Raw genomic sequence first — 14,958 nt, forward strand, 5'->3', positions numbered from 1 at the left:
GTAAGAAGATAAACGTAAAAAATCTTGCACAATTAACACACCTAGGCCTACTAATATGATTCGTAAAACCCGTGAGCGTGCGTAATATCGTTACGATGAACTTTTTACGTTTATATACCATACACCGACAGAAGACCGTCTTATTTGTTAATATTAAACTTTGAGGTTTTTATTTTATCGACCCTAAAAACATATACATATTTAGAAACTTATCGAACAATATGTAGCAATAATAACATAAAACGAATAATAATATTGAAAAAAACTGAAAGGAATAATCAAACGTAATTATTTTGATGCCATTTGTTTTGTAAAAAGATTTTCTATTTTTCTATATGGATTCACTGTTCTCGCAAAAACGTTGTGCTTCGTAATCTGAAAAAAAAAAAATTACTGTTGATCGTTATCGAGAAGCTTATTGTTTTCTACTCGAAAAAGATGTTAAAAAGTAACTCTGAGAACCATCCTCTACGGGGTACCATTTTTTAATGGCACGTTAAAGCGAAATGAAGAAAAAAAATGGAGAAACAGGTTCTACGTCCATCCTCAAAATCTCAATCTCGCAGCTTTAGGCGGACCGCAGAATTGTTTTGAATAGTTTTCGAGAACTGCGATGCACTTGTTACGATTGACGTTGCACGAAGAAAGCCATTGCAAGTGAAACTTTGCCGATTAACGAACAGAAAGATGCACAGCTGTTGCTGGGCGCACTGAAACCAATTCATTATCAATCGAAAATAGTATACAACCGTATTAATTGGGACGAAGATATCCCGCGACATGGTAATCAACAGCACAGACAATTCTTTTTGTATCGTGTATATCTGACGTTGTTAAGTCTCTTAGCGTAAATTATCGGCCAAAAATGCACACACATCGCTACACGATCGCCATCAAGCGAATAAACCTATTTTGTATACACAGGAACAAGTAACCTAATTGCGAGCACACACGTACACACCAGGTACACGATACTTACACATACGTTATAAACATTTCTCGTGATCTCGTCGTTTCTTTGAGACTACCTAGTTTGTTAATCGATTATGAGCATTCCATGTATCGATCGAGTAACGGGAAATAATCAAAAACAAGCGAAACTTACAGTAGCGGACAGAAGAAAGTTGAAGTATGTTGCTGTATGCACGTATTAGGAGCCTTTGTGTTAGATATTTTCCACTACACTGTTTGCTGACAGTCGCGTCTTATATATTTATTCGTTTCTTTCGCCGAATCCAGTTCTCTTTTGTAAAATTATCCTATTTTTTTCTACCACTTGTATTTAAACTTGCTTTTGTCCGCTGTCGTACGCGGGAGCAGGTTACACTGAAAAATCATATATACAACATTAATACATACATGAAACTATATAAAGTATTTACACGATACTTATATACCTATATACATATGAAGAACACGCGCGTACACGCGTACATTTTCGTGCGTGCACACATATGCATATGTGTGTGTGCGTGCAGGTGTGCGTAGGTGTTTTTGTATATATATTACATTGTGCGCATACACACGCGTGCGCGTGCACATATATACACGTATACACGTACATGTAATACATATATGAAAATATATGTAACGTATATTCAATAGTATCAAAAACAAATGCAGGAGTAGAGTATAAGTTGATCGTGACTACTTCAAGGAATCAAATTTGAATTATGACTATAAACGGGAATAGGGGATTGAGACGGGTAAAGGGGATGAAGATAGAACACATAGAGAAAGGCGAAAACCAAGGCCCACTGTCCACGAAGCGTCGCTTCGTAGAAACCTAACCGTAGTTTATTAGACGCGACGATACGTCTACGCCTTGTTTAGTCTACGAAGCGAACAACAAGCAGGCAGATTACCCCTACTCCCATTGCCACTCTCGATACAATCGTAAAGGTTAGGTCGCGTATTGACCGAAAAATCACGTAAACAGTGACAGGTGGCAATGGCAGGTACGATTAAAAAAACCGTCTGGTAGCTCTGTCAGCAAGGTACATTTTCCATACACATGATAGCGTACTTACTGTTAAAGCGCCTGTATACGTTGAAACATGTTGCGATGCACGCATCCAGCGTTACCAGATTGAGAGAATTAAGGGAAAAGTTCCCGCTGTTAGTGGACTCGTGACGTTATGAGCCATACTATAGACAACGTCCCAGATGAAACTCATGTCATGTGGCACAAACGACGTACTGTAGAGTGGCAGTGGGAAGTAACGCGACGTCGTGTATTCCCTCAATTGAGGGAATCGTCTGGCATCGACGCTTAGGTTTCATGATATTAGGTTACAATGTATGTAGTTCGGTATCCCGTCTTAGTTGGTGAGCAAGGTCTGATGGGGAGGCAGGTTCCAACGCGTAGAGGATGGCACCGATACCGAATGTAGTTTACAGTAGAGTCTCCAATAGACGTTGAAAAGCAGAGCTGTCCGTAAGCAAATAATTTCTATAGTCGCTCGATTCATACGTTGCTAATGCTTTTAATAACGTGGACTCAGAATCTGTTTCTCTCGATTAACCATCTTTCTACCCATTTCTTTTTAGTCTTTAATTCTTTATCTTTTGCTGGCAAAACTGATGGAACAGTGATTAATCGAACTTGTACATCTGTAATCTTTGATCGCTTTATTTCTGTTGCGTTTCTTACAAGAATACTTTATTGGCTGACCGCTTAAAAGTAACTGTCTAACGAGTTCACTAGCGCGTAAGTGTACTGTTTATTGCTGGATGGCGTTATTGACTTTATCCCAACGTTTTTTATAATTAACATACCTCCTATTATCGATAATAATACCGGACGTTGAAAAACAATCAGGCATTTTGACTCGCTTGTTTCAACGTTACCATCACACCATAAATTCTGGAAAATCGGTAACGCGATGGTAAACTGAAACTGGTGCAAATTTCATGATACCTAGATGTCGCCAGTGTCGGTGCATGCGTCGCAACATGTTTCAACGTGTATAGAGGCCTTTAGCCTATGCAGCGACGTTTTGTGGACTGGAGGCCTAAGAAATCAGAGGAGGAAAAAGAGATAGATAGTGTAAGGTTGCGGAAACGCAAAGAGATGAGCAAGTTACGAGTAATATAATAATAACGACGATATTGTAAACGATTAAGAGAGAGTCAAAGTGGTATGGACGGATGCGCGATTTCAGCCGTTAAAACGAATCGACTTTTACAAAATTCTCAGAACAAACGAATAAGATTTGGGTAAATATGGGTAAGTGAAAAATACAAAACTTTTCTTCTACATCGTAGACGAGTGAAAATTTTCCAGTGATCTATGCACTTTACATTCGCGCATCCACGAAACGTTTACCCCTTTGAACGCAAATTCACGTTTGTTTGGTTTTTATTGTCAGAAGTTTCTATTTTTTCATACTATGGTAAGGAACGATAATATTTACTATTAAATATGTATGTACGTGTGAGTATGTGAGCAATATGCAGGAGCTGCACAAGAATGAGAAATGGCGAGAAAGAGTCGGAAAGGGGCAAGGATAAGAAAAGAAGGGAGATGGAAAGAGTGAATTAAGACGAAAAGGAGGAGGAAAAGTATTGGAGTTAATGATGAAGTTTAACGACTATTGAATGAATTGTTTGCTATCTTGTCCGCATGTTAAATGCTGTTGGTAATATCGATAGATATTAATTAATATTATCAATTAGTAGATTGCGGATTTTTATGCATTTGAAGATACAAAAGTACCCAGAATTCATATAAAACACAAATATTCAAAATATAGTATTCGTTATAATATTCAGTAGGTGAAATAGGTCTCTGTTTAGATTCCGTTCCTTTTATTTGTGTCTATAAAAATATGAATTTGCATAAAAATTCGCGGTCTGTTAATTAATAACACTCGATGGAACGAGGAAGAAACTCGAAGAAAGGGAGAACAGAATATGCACTAAATTGGCATTAAATTGCAAGCCTATAGAATGGGTTGCATATGTACGAAGGACAAACGAAATGTAAGAGGAAAGAATAGGAATGAATGGAAGAGTGAAAGAGAGAGAGAGAGAGAGAGAGAGAAGGAAAGGATGCAAGTGTGGAAAGAAAGAGGGAGAGAAAGAGAGAGAGAGAGAGAGCGAACGAAAGGGAAACAATTTTTTTCTTGTTATAAACTAAGTGTGCCTAGTCAATAGAATATATTCGGTCAATTTTAATATTATATATATTATATATATTATATATTATTACGATTATATTATTTAAACTTGATACCGTAATATAATGTGAAACCTATCGGACATGAAAAAATAATGATACGACAATGATTGTGCTGTGTTGTACTACGAAATGTTGGCCTGTGACTATATTTGTAGCTATTATACGTATGTACACGCATAAAAAAATAGATATCACGCGTACGTGCATATATATATATATAATATGTATATGTTTATATACATGTACGTAAGTTGTGCAACCTTTTTGTGCCGTCGCGAAATATTCCAATGAAAGACTGTCAAAAATCATGAAAACGCTAAACGTTTGTTTGAACTACAATTAACTTTGATATTGGGAAATTAATGAAATCAAAAGTTAAAATTACTATTCAGTAATTTTTTTAATTAAGAAATATATTTTCTTATTTCAGATTCCAGCTTACAGGTTATATTCTGTTTAACGACGATAAAATAACATAGGATAACTGTAAAAGTAAACGTTACAATTGAAATCTATTGGAAACAGATCAACGATTTGGCGATTTAATGATTTTCTGATTCCTGACCGGCAACTTCAGCTGCAACTATTTATATTTCACCGTGAATTCGCTTGTGAATAGAAATTTGGCATGACGAATTTTGGATACGAACGAGGAAACCAATTGTAAAGACTTCCTTTCGTTTCTACTGATACTTTTAAGGGTAATCGTTTAAAATCGGATCAAAAGTGGATTTTTACGCTTTTTGTTTCGATTATGGGAAATTCTAGTCTGTAATTTTGCTAATTTGTTTAGTTCGATAAGACTCGCAAATTCTTTATAATAATCTTGCTATCGGTAATAGTTTCTTTATGAAGAATAAAAAGGTTAAAAAAAAGATCACGTTGATAGGTTCATTTTTTATACTTACCATGATTCCAACGTTCTTATTCCAGTAACTTTCAATTCGTGGAATTGTTTTCGTCTCTTGTGCCAGAATCGTTAATAAAAATTGGAAAATAGCAAAATGTAAGAGCGAAACGTAAATAAAATGTTTCAACTTTCATTTTTGTTTTAAAGGGAAACTGGATATTTATGTAGAAAAGGGGATCTCAACTCCAATAACTTTGATCTTGAGATATACATACATTATGAAAGGGAAGATCCTGAGTGACGTGTATTTACTTCGTCCGAGGCGTGGGATGATCGTGGTTTAAAAGTTGTTTTGTAATGTTTTTAATTCCACCACAAAATTTCACGCGCATTTACATATATTTTGAGTATACTACATTCTTAAGGAAATGCGAAAACGTTCTTTGGACCCAGATTAAAATGAATACCCGTTTAATCTGCGCAGGAATCATACTGCAGCTTTGCGGACGACAGCAAGACGACACAATATCGAATAGAAGAGGCAATAAAAATTCGAAACGGTGCGTCACAAGAGAACGAATGGAAACGTGAATTTCGGGGAATAACCCTTGAAGACGAATCGTTTCATCAGACGTGTTCTCTTGAAAAATCTATTCGGTAATGCTTTCGTCCTACTTGCGAGAATAGCGACGGAACGAAAAACGCTACTGCGAATATTAAATAACAATATGAAAAAGGAATGTTGATAAAGAAAGTGATGGAAAGATAAAAGATAGCGAGCAAATAGAGAGCAAAGGAGAAGGAGAAAGAGAGAGAGAGAGAGAAGTTTTAAAAAAATAAAAACGGGAAGAAAAAAAGAGTACACGCTGAGCGAAAATTATTTTTTCTAATAAAAAGTCGTCTCACTCTCCCTCTACCCTGTTGCATGTGAAATTGATATTGTTAACAATTGGCTTTTAAACAATGTTACAGAAAGAAGAAAGATGGCAGATCAACAGAATGAAATGGGGATAAAAGCAGAAAGAACGGATGAACGAATGATGAATATGTATGCGTATGTGTGCAAGCATGTATAAGAATAGAAGAATGAAAGAATGCGAACGAAAGAAAGAAAGACTAATTGGGTCATATCAAGGTTGGTTATGGAGTAAGGAGGCTATTTATTTAAAATGTAACTAAATGGTCTGTTTTAATGTGTCACGGGCTACACGTACTGTACTATAATATCTAACAATAAAGTATTTTGTTTGCTTCAAAAACACCAACCTGTTCTTTTTCATTGGATCATTTCAAGCTTAGAATATCGTATCGTTTCATGCCTTGTTCCAGCGCCTCTTAAACATTTTCCATTCGTGAATCCATTTGGACAGCGAAAACATTATGCGGACCCAGTTATAATATTATACATTAAAAGGTACATTAAATAAATATACAAACAAAACATTAATTGGTAGTAAATCGAGGAGTTTTTATTTTAAACAATTTTTTATTATATTTATGATTTCGTTACTTATTACCATTTATTAGGAGAAACTCAAAACATATTGACGAGGTAAATGTGCTTGTTTATTTTTCCATAGAGAATTAAATCTCGACTAAATATTTAGTTATGTATAATATATAATAAGTGAAAGAATTATTGATAAAAAGTAAAGAAGGTGAGCATTTTAAAGATTTGACGCCCGTTATTATCTTTCTTTTTTAACAGCACTGCATTTATTTTGTTACATCTCTATTTTTTTAAACATAATTTTATATTTTTTTACACGATTTCTCTATTGCAGGTATTGTGACTATTGCAAAATACTGATTGTAAGTATGGTTGTATCAATAAGATACGTAACTCGTGCGATGTATTAGGAGTACATACATTTTCAATTTATGGAATTAAAATATAAAGAAGTCTAAGCAAATACATTGCGAGTATCAGGAAGACAAAATTATCCATAAAATTAAGTTTTTAATTAAATACTGAAACGAAAAATGAAAAAGTATTAGATATTAAAAGGAGAAAGAGACGAGAATAGAAGAGAAGGAATTAAATTAAAACGTAAGTATAGAATGAATTAATTCAATGAATATGTTATAATATTATGTACATTTTTAATGGGTTATTATAACATATACATATCCATACGTGTGCGTATTTGTGTTTTTGTTCTTTCATTTACGAATAATTTCAGTTTATGCATAATTTATCAATTTTTCATATAAAATTTTCCCAATATGCGGAAGATTATGACGATTAACGATCGAAGATTAATTATTGAAGACTATTGCAGATTCATAAAATTGAAGATTTGCTGAGGATTAAGCGACCAATTCTCTTCACAAATCAATATATAGTTTTATTGGGAAAGATATTTGTTAATCAGGATATATACAATCCATCGAATTAAGTACATTTTCACAACCATAAAATAGGATTTAATAGGTAAAAAAGCTTTAATATAAAATTTGTACATATTCATTCATATATCTAGAAAATGGTTAAAATGCACAAAGACACGATGGCAAAATATAAAAATAAATCTTTTTGGTTTCACATTTCATATAAGGAAAGAAATGCATAGGTCCAGTCAGTGTTGCTTTTGAATCTTATAGCGCATTTTTTTTTCTAAAGAACCTTTGTTCCCACAATTTAGTACAATATACAATAAGAAATTGTTTTTTTCTGCTACATGATATAATTTAATCTAGATCGGTGAAAAGAAAGTTCACAAGATTACGCGCAAATAATGGTATAGATAGACGATAAGAGATAACGCTTCCACAGCTTTCTTTAGCTTTTGAAGTATCTTCCCTTTCGTTTCGACGTTCGTATCATTATACACAAAATATTAACGTGTATAACAGTAGCTTTGTACTAAAGTAGTAGGAAAATAATATGTAAGTATAGAAAGGATAAAATATAATGGTAATGGGCGCACGCAAAAAGTTCGTATAGTAGAACATTTGGATAATAGATGTTGGAAGTGAATCTTGAAAGAAATGGTAATAATATTGTACGCGAAGTATATAATGACAAGTTAATCTCAATTAAATCGTACGTCAAGAAGTTAAGCTCGTATGAAAAGAGCGCTCGAGTTTGATTTTGATTTATGATTTGCTCTGAGAGATAATTGATAATAAAGCATCGATTTAATCTACTGTTATACACGTTCGGTTAGCTAGGCTTAAAACTTTTAATTAACGTATGATAATGCTTTAGGATCGGCATATTGAACCACTAAATTGTGAAAGATTTTGCGCGATTGTTTAATCGACCCTTTCATACCTCTGCAATTTGATAAACTCGTCATCTTCTCGCTTATACCACTACTAGTTTTATAATATCGATTATTATATAAATTAAATTTTTACTAAAAAAAAATGTGGTTAACGTGCAGATTATTTTCCTATCCTCAATTTCTATTACAGGTTCTTGCGATCTTAATTATATGTAGATATGGACTTGGGCTGCGTTACCTTCTACGTCGATGTTGTTCAAAATATTTCATACTTCTTACATCACGTGTGAAATTCTTCATTTTCGACCTGTGCAAAAATAATCTTGTACTATAATTTTCCGTATTTTTATTAGTATTCCGCTATTGTTTACTTTACTCGTGTTTCTCATATAATATGCGAGATTTTGTAAAATATACGAAACTACGATAACATTTCATTGCACAATAAAAGTATTTCAAACTCTACAATGTTTCCGCAAAATTATCGTTTAAAGTTTATCCACGAACAACTTTCTGTAGAAATATCTTTCAGTAGGAAAATGATTTCTCCTTTCTTTACGATTCAATTGTTATTGCTAGTTTATAAACTTGATAACAACTACTCTTAACTTTCTTTCTTTAAAAAAGGAAAATGAAAACTTTCTAAAGAGGTGATTTTTATTAATCTATACTTATACATACAACGAATAAAATGCCGCTGTACATGTTTACTTTTATATGAAATTATGCGTCTGTGTATGTTATATATCCAGTAAAGCATATTCCCTAATAAAAGTATCTACTAAAAATTCAAACAATCGATAACTCCTTTGTTGCTAACCAAAATCTATATCTGCGATCATATACAGGGTGTTTCATTTTTAGCCACTCACACAAATATCTCGCAATGTACACATTATTCGAAAAAGTGTTTCAAATAAAACTTACTTTTCTAATGTCACGAATCTTATCTTAGTTGACGTGCCTCTGAGATTTCAAGGTGAACTTCGTTTTCTTTTTTTAAATGGAACTATATATCTTTCCACACATCGTTCGATGCAATTTGTTAATTCTCTGCGAAAAAGTATTAACGTACTTGGTTCAAAATGTGATTAGTTAAAAAAAGATATTTTAACTTTGATTTTGTAAAACTCGATATGAGAAAGGAAAGTATAAAGAACGAGTAATCAGACACATTCGAGCTACTTAACTACTTCGTACATGGAAACAAGATGATTTTGAACAATTTGTGTAGACCAGTATGAATCAGTGTAGAAAATAATTTGAAATAAATGATTATCATCGAATAGCTTGAATGCATCTGATTACTTGTATTTCATACTACTTTCCCCTTTATACCTTGAAAAGGAAGACGAATCGACCCATGGAATATATAAGATCTTTTACTCAAAATGACCTCCCAAACATTTTGACAAGGTTCACCGGTTGAGATTTGGAACAGCCTGTACATGATACATCTGAACTCGAAAATATTGGTTCTGCAAATGCATATACATGTATTAGCATATATAACATGTAAAGTAAAGAGTTTGAAATTAATAAAAAATACATAACAAATAAATAAATATTTATATTCTTATTCTTATATTTCTTATATGTATTTCTGATAGATACAATTGTCCAATTAATTACATACGATCCATCGATGAAATACATATAAAATAACTTTTTAAATTCTCTCGTTTGATATTACAATTTCCTTCCTCCCACCATCTTACACTTCTTTCCTTTTTCAATCCTCTCATGGATATCTTATATCCTCGACCAGCGCTCATCCTCCTCTCTCATAGCTTTTATAATCTCTGGTTTCTCTCCCACCACATCGCTCTCTGTTACCCCCTATCTATTTTTTTCTATCTTGTCTCTCCCCTTCCCTACGCCTCTCCTTTCCGTTCTTTATGTCTACAACGCTCCGTTCCTTTTTACGTATAACCTGTCTTCGTCGCTCCTCATTTCCCCTATTTCACCATAAAATACACCCTCGAAGAGCCGACATTGCAGAGTTGAACGTCGACATAGGGGAGTCCCGGCTTCCCTACTGTTCCTCGTCTCTCGTCGTTTCTCCTCGTCTCCCCTTCCGCTCACCCTTTCTCCCTCTCTCCTGGCTGGCCTCTTCTCTCCTACTCTGATATTAATTTCTCTCTCGCTTCGACAATGTCTCTGGCCACGATTCCACCCCTCGCAAAGCGACGCGATCGATGGAGCGTCGCCCGCGGTGAGTAACCCGTCGACGGGTTCTCCTGCTTGCCGAGTAACACGCGCATGTATTCAGTCGAGGCAGACGTATACGTATACTATAACACAAGCAAAGGTATCAGGCTTCAAAGGGCGAGAAACGAGCGAAAGTAAAAAGAAAAAGAAGAAGGCGTTACCAATGGAATCACTTACCAATTTTATCAGTCAAATTGTGGAATATCGTAGTCGCGCGTTCGGCAATGTACAGTTACTCGCAGTAATGTTTGGACATAGTACTGTCGCTGTTATTTTGCGTAAGAAAACATGATTTGTATCGTGTTGTTTATTCTACGAGAATACGAACCATTTGTCGTAGCTTGAAAATATCCTAGATATGAAAATTTCTTCCTAAGGGTGCCCTCGGACAATCAATAATATCGCCAATATATCAAAGTTCTCAGTGAAAATAAGGTTTGTCAATAAATATTGACAATCCATATTGATCCTTTTAATTGAGAATCTTGAAATATTGACAATATACTTGGTGGTCTGGCGCTCTAAGGAGGGCACTGCAAGATCCACTGTCCACGAAGCTTCGTTCCATAAAAGCCTAAGCATAGTCTATTAGACATGACGATATTCAGTCTACGAAACGTACAGCAAGGTACATTTTACCTCGTTATTAGACTACGGATTTTTTATGCAATTGTGAGAAATTTGAAGATACAAAAATGCATGGGATGCACATAATACGTAAAAATATATAAGATATTCAATGTACAGTACTTCTTGTAGTACTTAATGGATAAAACAAATCTCTATCTAGATGCTGTATTTTATCGTATTCGTGAAAATGTGAATTTACATCAGAAATCCGTGGTCTGTTCGTTATTCGTTATTAAAACATCGAGCAACGAGTAAAACCTTTTTCACCCTGTATCGCTGCATTCGTTTATAGCTGTAACGTACGCCTCGCTACTGACAATGTTAGCGACAGCCATCGTGATGAAAACATGTAGCGACGAACACCGTTTGCTGCTGTTTCATGGACAGGTGCACATTACTTCACAATAAACACTGCATGGAAGCGTACTTAGTACTTGCTCTTAGCATCAACGCGTCTAGTACGTCTATGAAGCGACTCTTCGTGGACAGTGGGCCTAAAAATAACGTTTAAGTCGATTAAGGAATCTTTAAACATCGTGTTATTTATTCTACGACAATATATACCATTTATCGTGGCTCGAAAATACATAATTAGTTTCTTTACTAAACGATAATGGTTAATTATACAATAAATTCTTAACAAAAAGAAAAGTTGTCACCTTTGTTTCTTAAATTCGATGCAGTCTATTCCTTTATGCCTTCTAATAATATCTGCTGCATTTAATACTAATAATTGCGCAATTTCAGGATAACTTTTAATCTTTTCTCTATGATGAGATACAAGTTGTCTATTATCGACTAGTATGCATTCCTTTTCGTGATATGTTAAATCTCTTGATGTATTAAAAAAATATTGATGTTAGTTTCTTATGGCTTCGATTATACAAAAGAATTGCAGAAAATAAATCTGTTTCACGGTTCAAATGATTTCTAAGAATTTCTAGATTGCATAATGTAAACAGGTGTCAGAATATTAGCGTGACGTAAAAGTTAGATAAGTTTTTCGTTAAAAATCTACTGTACTGTTAAATGTCATTGTTAAGAAGAAATTGTTTACGTATTTTCAAGATACGATATTTAAGTCATCTTCTCTTATACAACGCAACAAATACATAGATAACACCGTACATATGTATATTGCAAGAAAATGATTCTCAAAATTTTGACGAGAAGAATTTATCTAACATTAGTTGCCTCACGTTTCATATTTGGCAGTTGTCTCATGTTTGTTTTAAAAATCTTTTGTCACGTTATATGTATATATAATCGTTACAGTTGAACTTTGTAACAGCTACATCAAACGAGACGTTGGATAAAAATTAGAATTACGTAAATCGTCGTAATTAATTGGTGCACGTAATTAGCATTACGTTTAATTATATTTATGAATTTAATGACATTACGTGGTAATGACAAAATCCGCAATCACTTAGTTGCCAGCCCAATAATACATTAAAATTTAGAAATATAAATGATTTAATAAATTTAAAACAATATTATCAATTATAAGATAATGACAAAGATCAATAAAGTTTCCTTAATTATTTCAAACCAATAGTTTCAATTTTATCCATCACTACCTTTATATTTACATAATGTTTAAAATTTACTTCATTTTATTTGAATGCATGAGAATGTTACTATTATTTTGAATGTAAATAATCGTATATAATGAATTCTTTGTACAAACACGGAATTTTCAAAAAATTGAAAGATAAGATATTAGTTCTCTAGATTTCTCAATTTCTATTTTAACCACGTGGATAACCCCAATTTTAATACAACATAAACATCGTACCTGGTTATAACTGAAAAAATATTATGAATGATTCTATATTCATTTCAACATTGATATTACAAGTTTAATAAATACGAATCATAATTATTTCATTCACTTAGGTATAAATTTCCTTTTTGGCGTAATCTTTGTATTAATTATTAATTCCGATTGGTTCAAACAAAATTTAATTCGTCACTTGATTTTAAAATAAACAAAATTTAATGTAAAGTCGTTCCAAAATGTTAAATACAACATTTTAAATCTTCTTCTTCATAATAAATCCTAATTATCAATTTTTCTTCATTTATAAAAGAAGTAACATTTCTTACTACAAAATCTAGAGAGATAATAAACAGATAACTTCAGGCGTAAAGTGACGTAAGTAACTAGAATAACTAGAATAGTATGTTACAAGCACAATAGTATGTTACAAGCATGCTACAAGTTTAAGACGAACAATTTATATTACCTGATATTACTAATGTAATGAGAAAGAAAATTTTCAAAATGTCAGCAACAATGAGAGCAGCGCTTCTCCAACGATGGAGTGAGTAGCTCTTTTATGCTACAATTACATTAATATTCGGATATTATCTCTTTATTTGTTACTTCGTATTAGAGAGGATGATCTAATGTTTTGTTGCTTATTCTACAAGAATATGTACCATTTATAGTAGCTTGAAAATACGTAAACCATTTCTTACTAAAAATAATATTGAATAGTACAGTAGGTCTTTAATGAAAAATTGTCTTACTTTCACATCATACTAACATTCTGACATTTATTTACATTCTGCAATCTGGTAATTCTTGGAAACAATTTGAATGCAAAATAGATTTATTTTGTATAATTGTTTTGTATAATGAACGCCAGGAAAAATTAATATCAATATTTTTTAATATATCAGAAGACTTAACATGTCATGAAAAGGAAAGAATAGTAAGTGATAAAAGATAACTTGTAACTTATTATAGAGAAATGAATAAAAGTTATGCAGAAGTTGCACAATTATTAGTATTAATTGCAGCAGATATTAGAAGACATAAAGACCAAGACTGCATTGAATTTAAGGAACAAAAAGGAGAACCTCTTTTTTGTCAAAAGTCTATTGTATAATTAAATGTTATTGTTTAGAAAGAATTGTGAATATATTTTGAAGATATAGTAACTGGTACATATTTTCATAGAATAAACAACATGATTTTTAAAAGAAACAAATGCTGAAATTAGTACTGTGTCTGAATATTACCACGAGTAATTGTTTATGAGAAAGAAATTTCAGGAAAACAAGATTGCTTTAATTGAAATAAACCTTTATTTGCAGAAAACTATTGGACGAGTATTTATATGGATTATAAAGAAACAGCATTGGATATTGCTAAAAGTTTAAAAGAACATCCTATTAAAGCATCTATTTATTTTTCTCGTGCGTACATTTATGTTTCATTAACGAACAATAATAATTTTAACAATATTGGCTAAGCACAAAAAGTTATTAGTGTATATTTTTGTTCTAGAGACTAGTAAAAGATTAAAGTATAAAATAAATATAAAGGATAAAAATTTTTAATATATGTTTATATTAAAAACTTTATTTAATTAGTTTTAGGATCCTATGTATATCTACGCAGGCATAATCCAGATGAGCGTTCCTTCAAAGAACATTTATTAGAAAATACTATAAAAGTAATGCAAGTGGGAGAAGCTATACGTAATCCAAAGTCTGAACAATATCTACAATGGTTAAGCCAATCTTACAATGAAGGAATTGTGCGGCGGCTGGATTTAGGTATAGTTAGTTTAATCTGGTTAGATAACTATGACAAAATGTGTTCCTTGTACAAAGTTGCTTGTCCTTATTTAAAAATACAATATCTAACCTTTTATCAAAGAGTGGTAGATATTGGATTTTTAGATAAATGGTGGATCTTAGAGAATAAAATGAAAGATTACGATGTAAATGAAGCACAATTTAGTGATGTAAAATATAAATAAACATAAAAATGAAAAAAAGTTATTTATTTTATGAAAAAATAAAAATACGAATTTACAATAACAAACAATCCAACAGTA

The 14,958-nt window shown here is 32.7% G+C and overlaps 1 protein-coding gene and 2 long non-coding RNA genes across 3 annotated transcripts; 1 reads left to right on the forward strand and 2 right to left on the reverse strand.

Annotated features, from left to right (window-relative positions):
- Window positions 1–1,270: 1,270 nt before the first annotated feature.
- LOC117214552 lies at window positions 1,271–2,153 on the reverse strand. Its single transcript, XR_004488896.1, has 2 exons — window positions 2,031–2,153; window positions 1,271–1,326 (listed from the first exon to the last, which is right to left on the reverse strand). It is a non-coding gene; the product is annotated as an uncharacterized LOC117214552 (long non-coding RNA).
- A 6,091-nt stretch (window positions 2,154–8,244) lies between these two features.
- Window positions 8,245–9,920, reverse strand: LOC117214574. Its single transcript, XR_004488898.1, has 4 exons — window positions 9,900–9,920; window positions 9,602–9,741; window positions 9,191–9,316; window positions 8,245–8,570 (listed from the first exon to the last, which is right to left on the reverse strand). It is a non-coding gene; the product is annotated as an uncharacterized LOC117214574 (long non-coding RNA).
- A 3,347-nt stretch (window positions 9,921–13,267) lies between these two features.
- On the forward strand, window positions 13,268–14,911 carry LOC117214551 (mitochondrial import inner membrane translocase subunit Tim29). The gene is made up of 3 exons (XM_033460737.1): window positions 13,268–13,431; window positions 14,210–14,311; window positions 14,489–14,911. Exons 1-3 carry the CDS (start codon window positions 13,371–13,373, stop codon window positions 14,878–14,880), a joined length of 555 nt encoding a protein of 184 aa, XP_033316628.1. The 5' UTR covers window positions 13,268–13,370; the 3' UTR covers window positions 14,881–14,911.
- The last annotated feature ends 47 nt before the right edge of the window (window positions 14,912–14,958 follow it).

The sequence above is a fragment of the Bombus bifarius genome, unplaced genomic scaffold (assembly GCF_011952205.1).
Source record: "Bombus bifarius isolate JDL3187 unplaced genomic scaffold, Bbif_JDL3187 scf7180000009201, whole genome shotgun sequence".
NCBI classification, from domain to species: Eukaryota; Metazoa; Arthropoda; class Insecta; order Hymenoptera; family Apidae; genus Bombus; species Bombus bifarius.

Excerpts from the sequence above, each read along its gene's own strand:
- LOC117214551 (XM_033460737.1), top strand. The coding sequence starts at position 13,371 with ATGAGAAAGAAAATTTTCAAAATGTCAGCAACAATGAGAGCAGCGCTT. Across the intron at positions 13,432-14,209 it reads AGCGCTTCTCCAACGATGGA|AAAACTATTGGACGAGTATT; the intron begins GTGAGTAGCTCT and ends CTTTATTTGCAG. Across the intron at positions 14,312-14,488 it reads AGCATCTATTTATTTTTCTC|TTTTAGGATCCTATGTATAT; the intron begins GTGCGTACATTT and ends TTATTTAATTAG.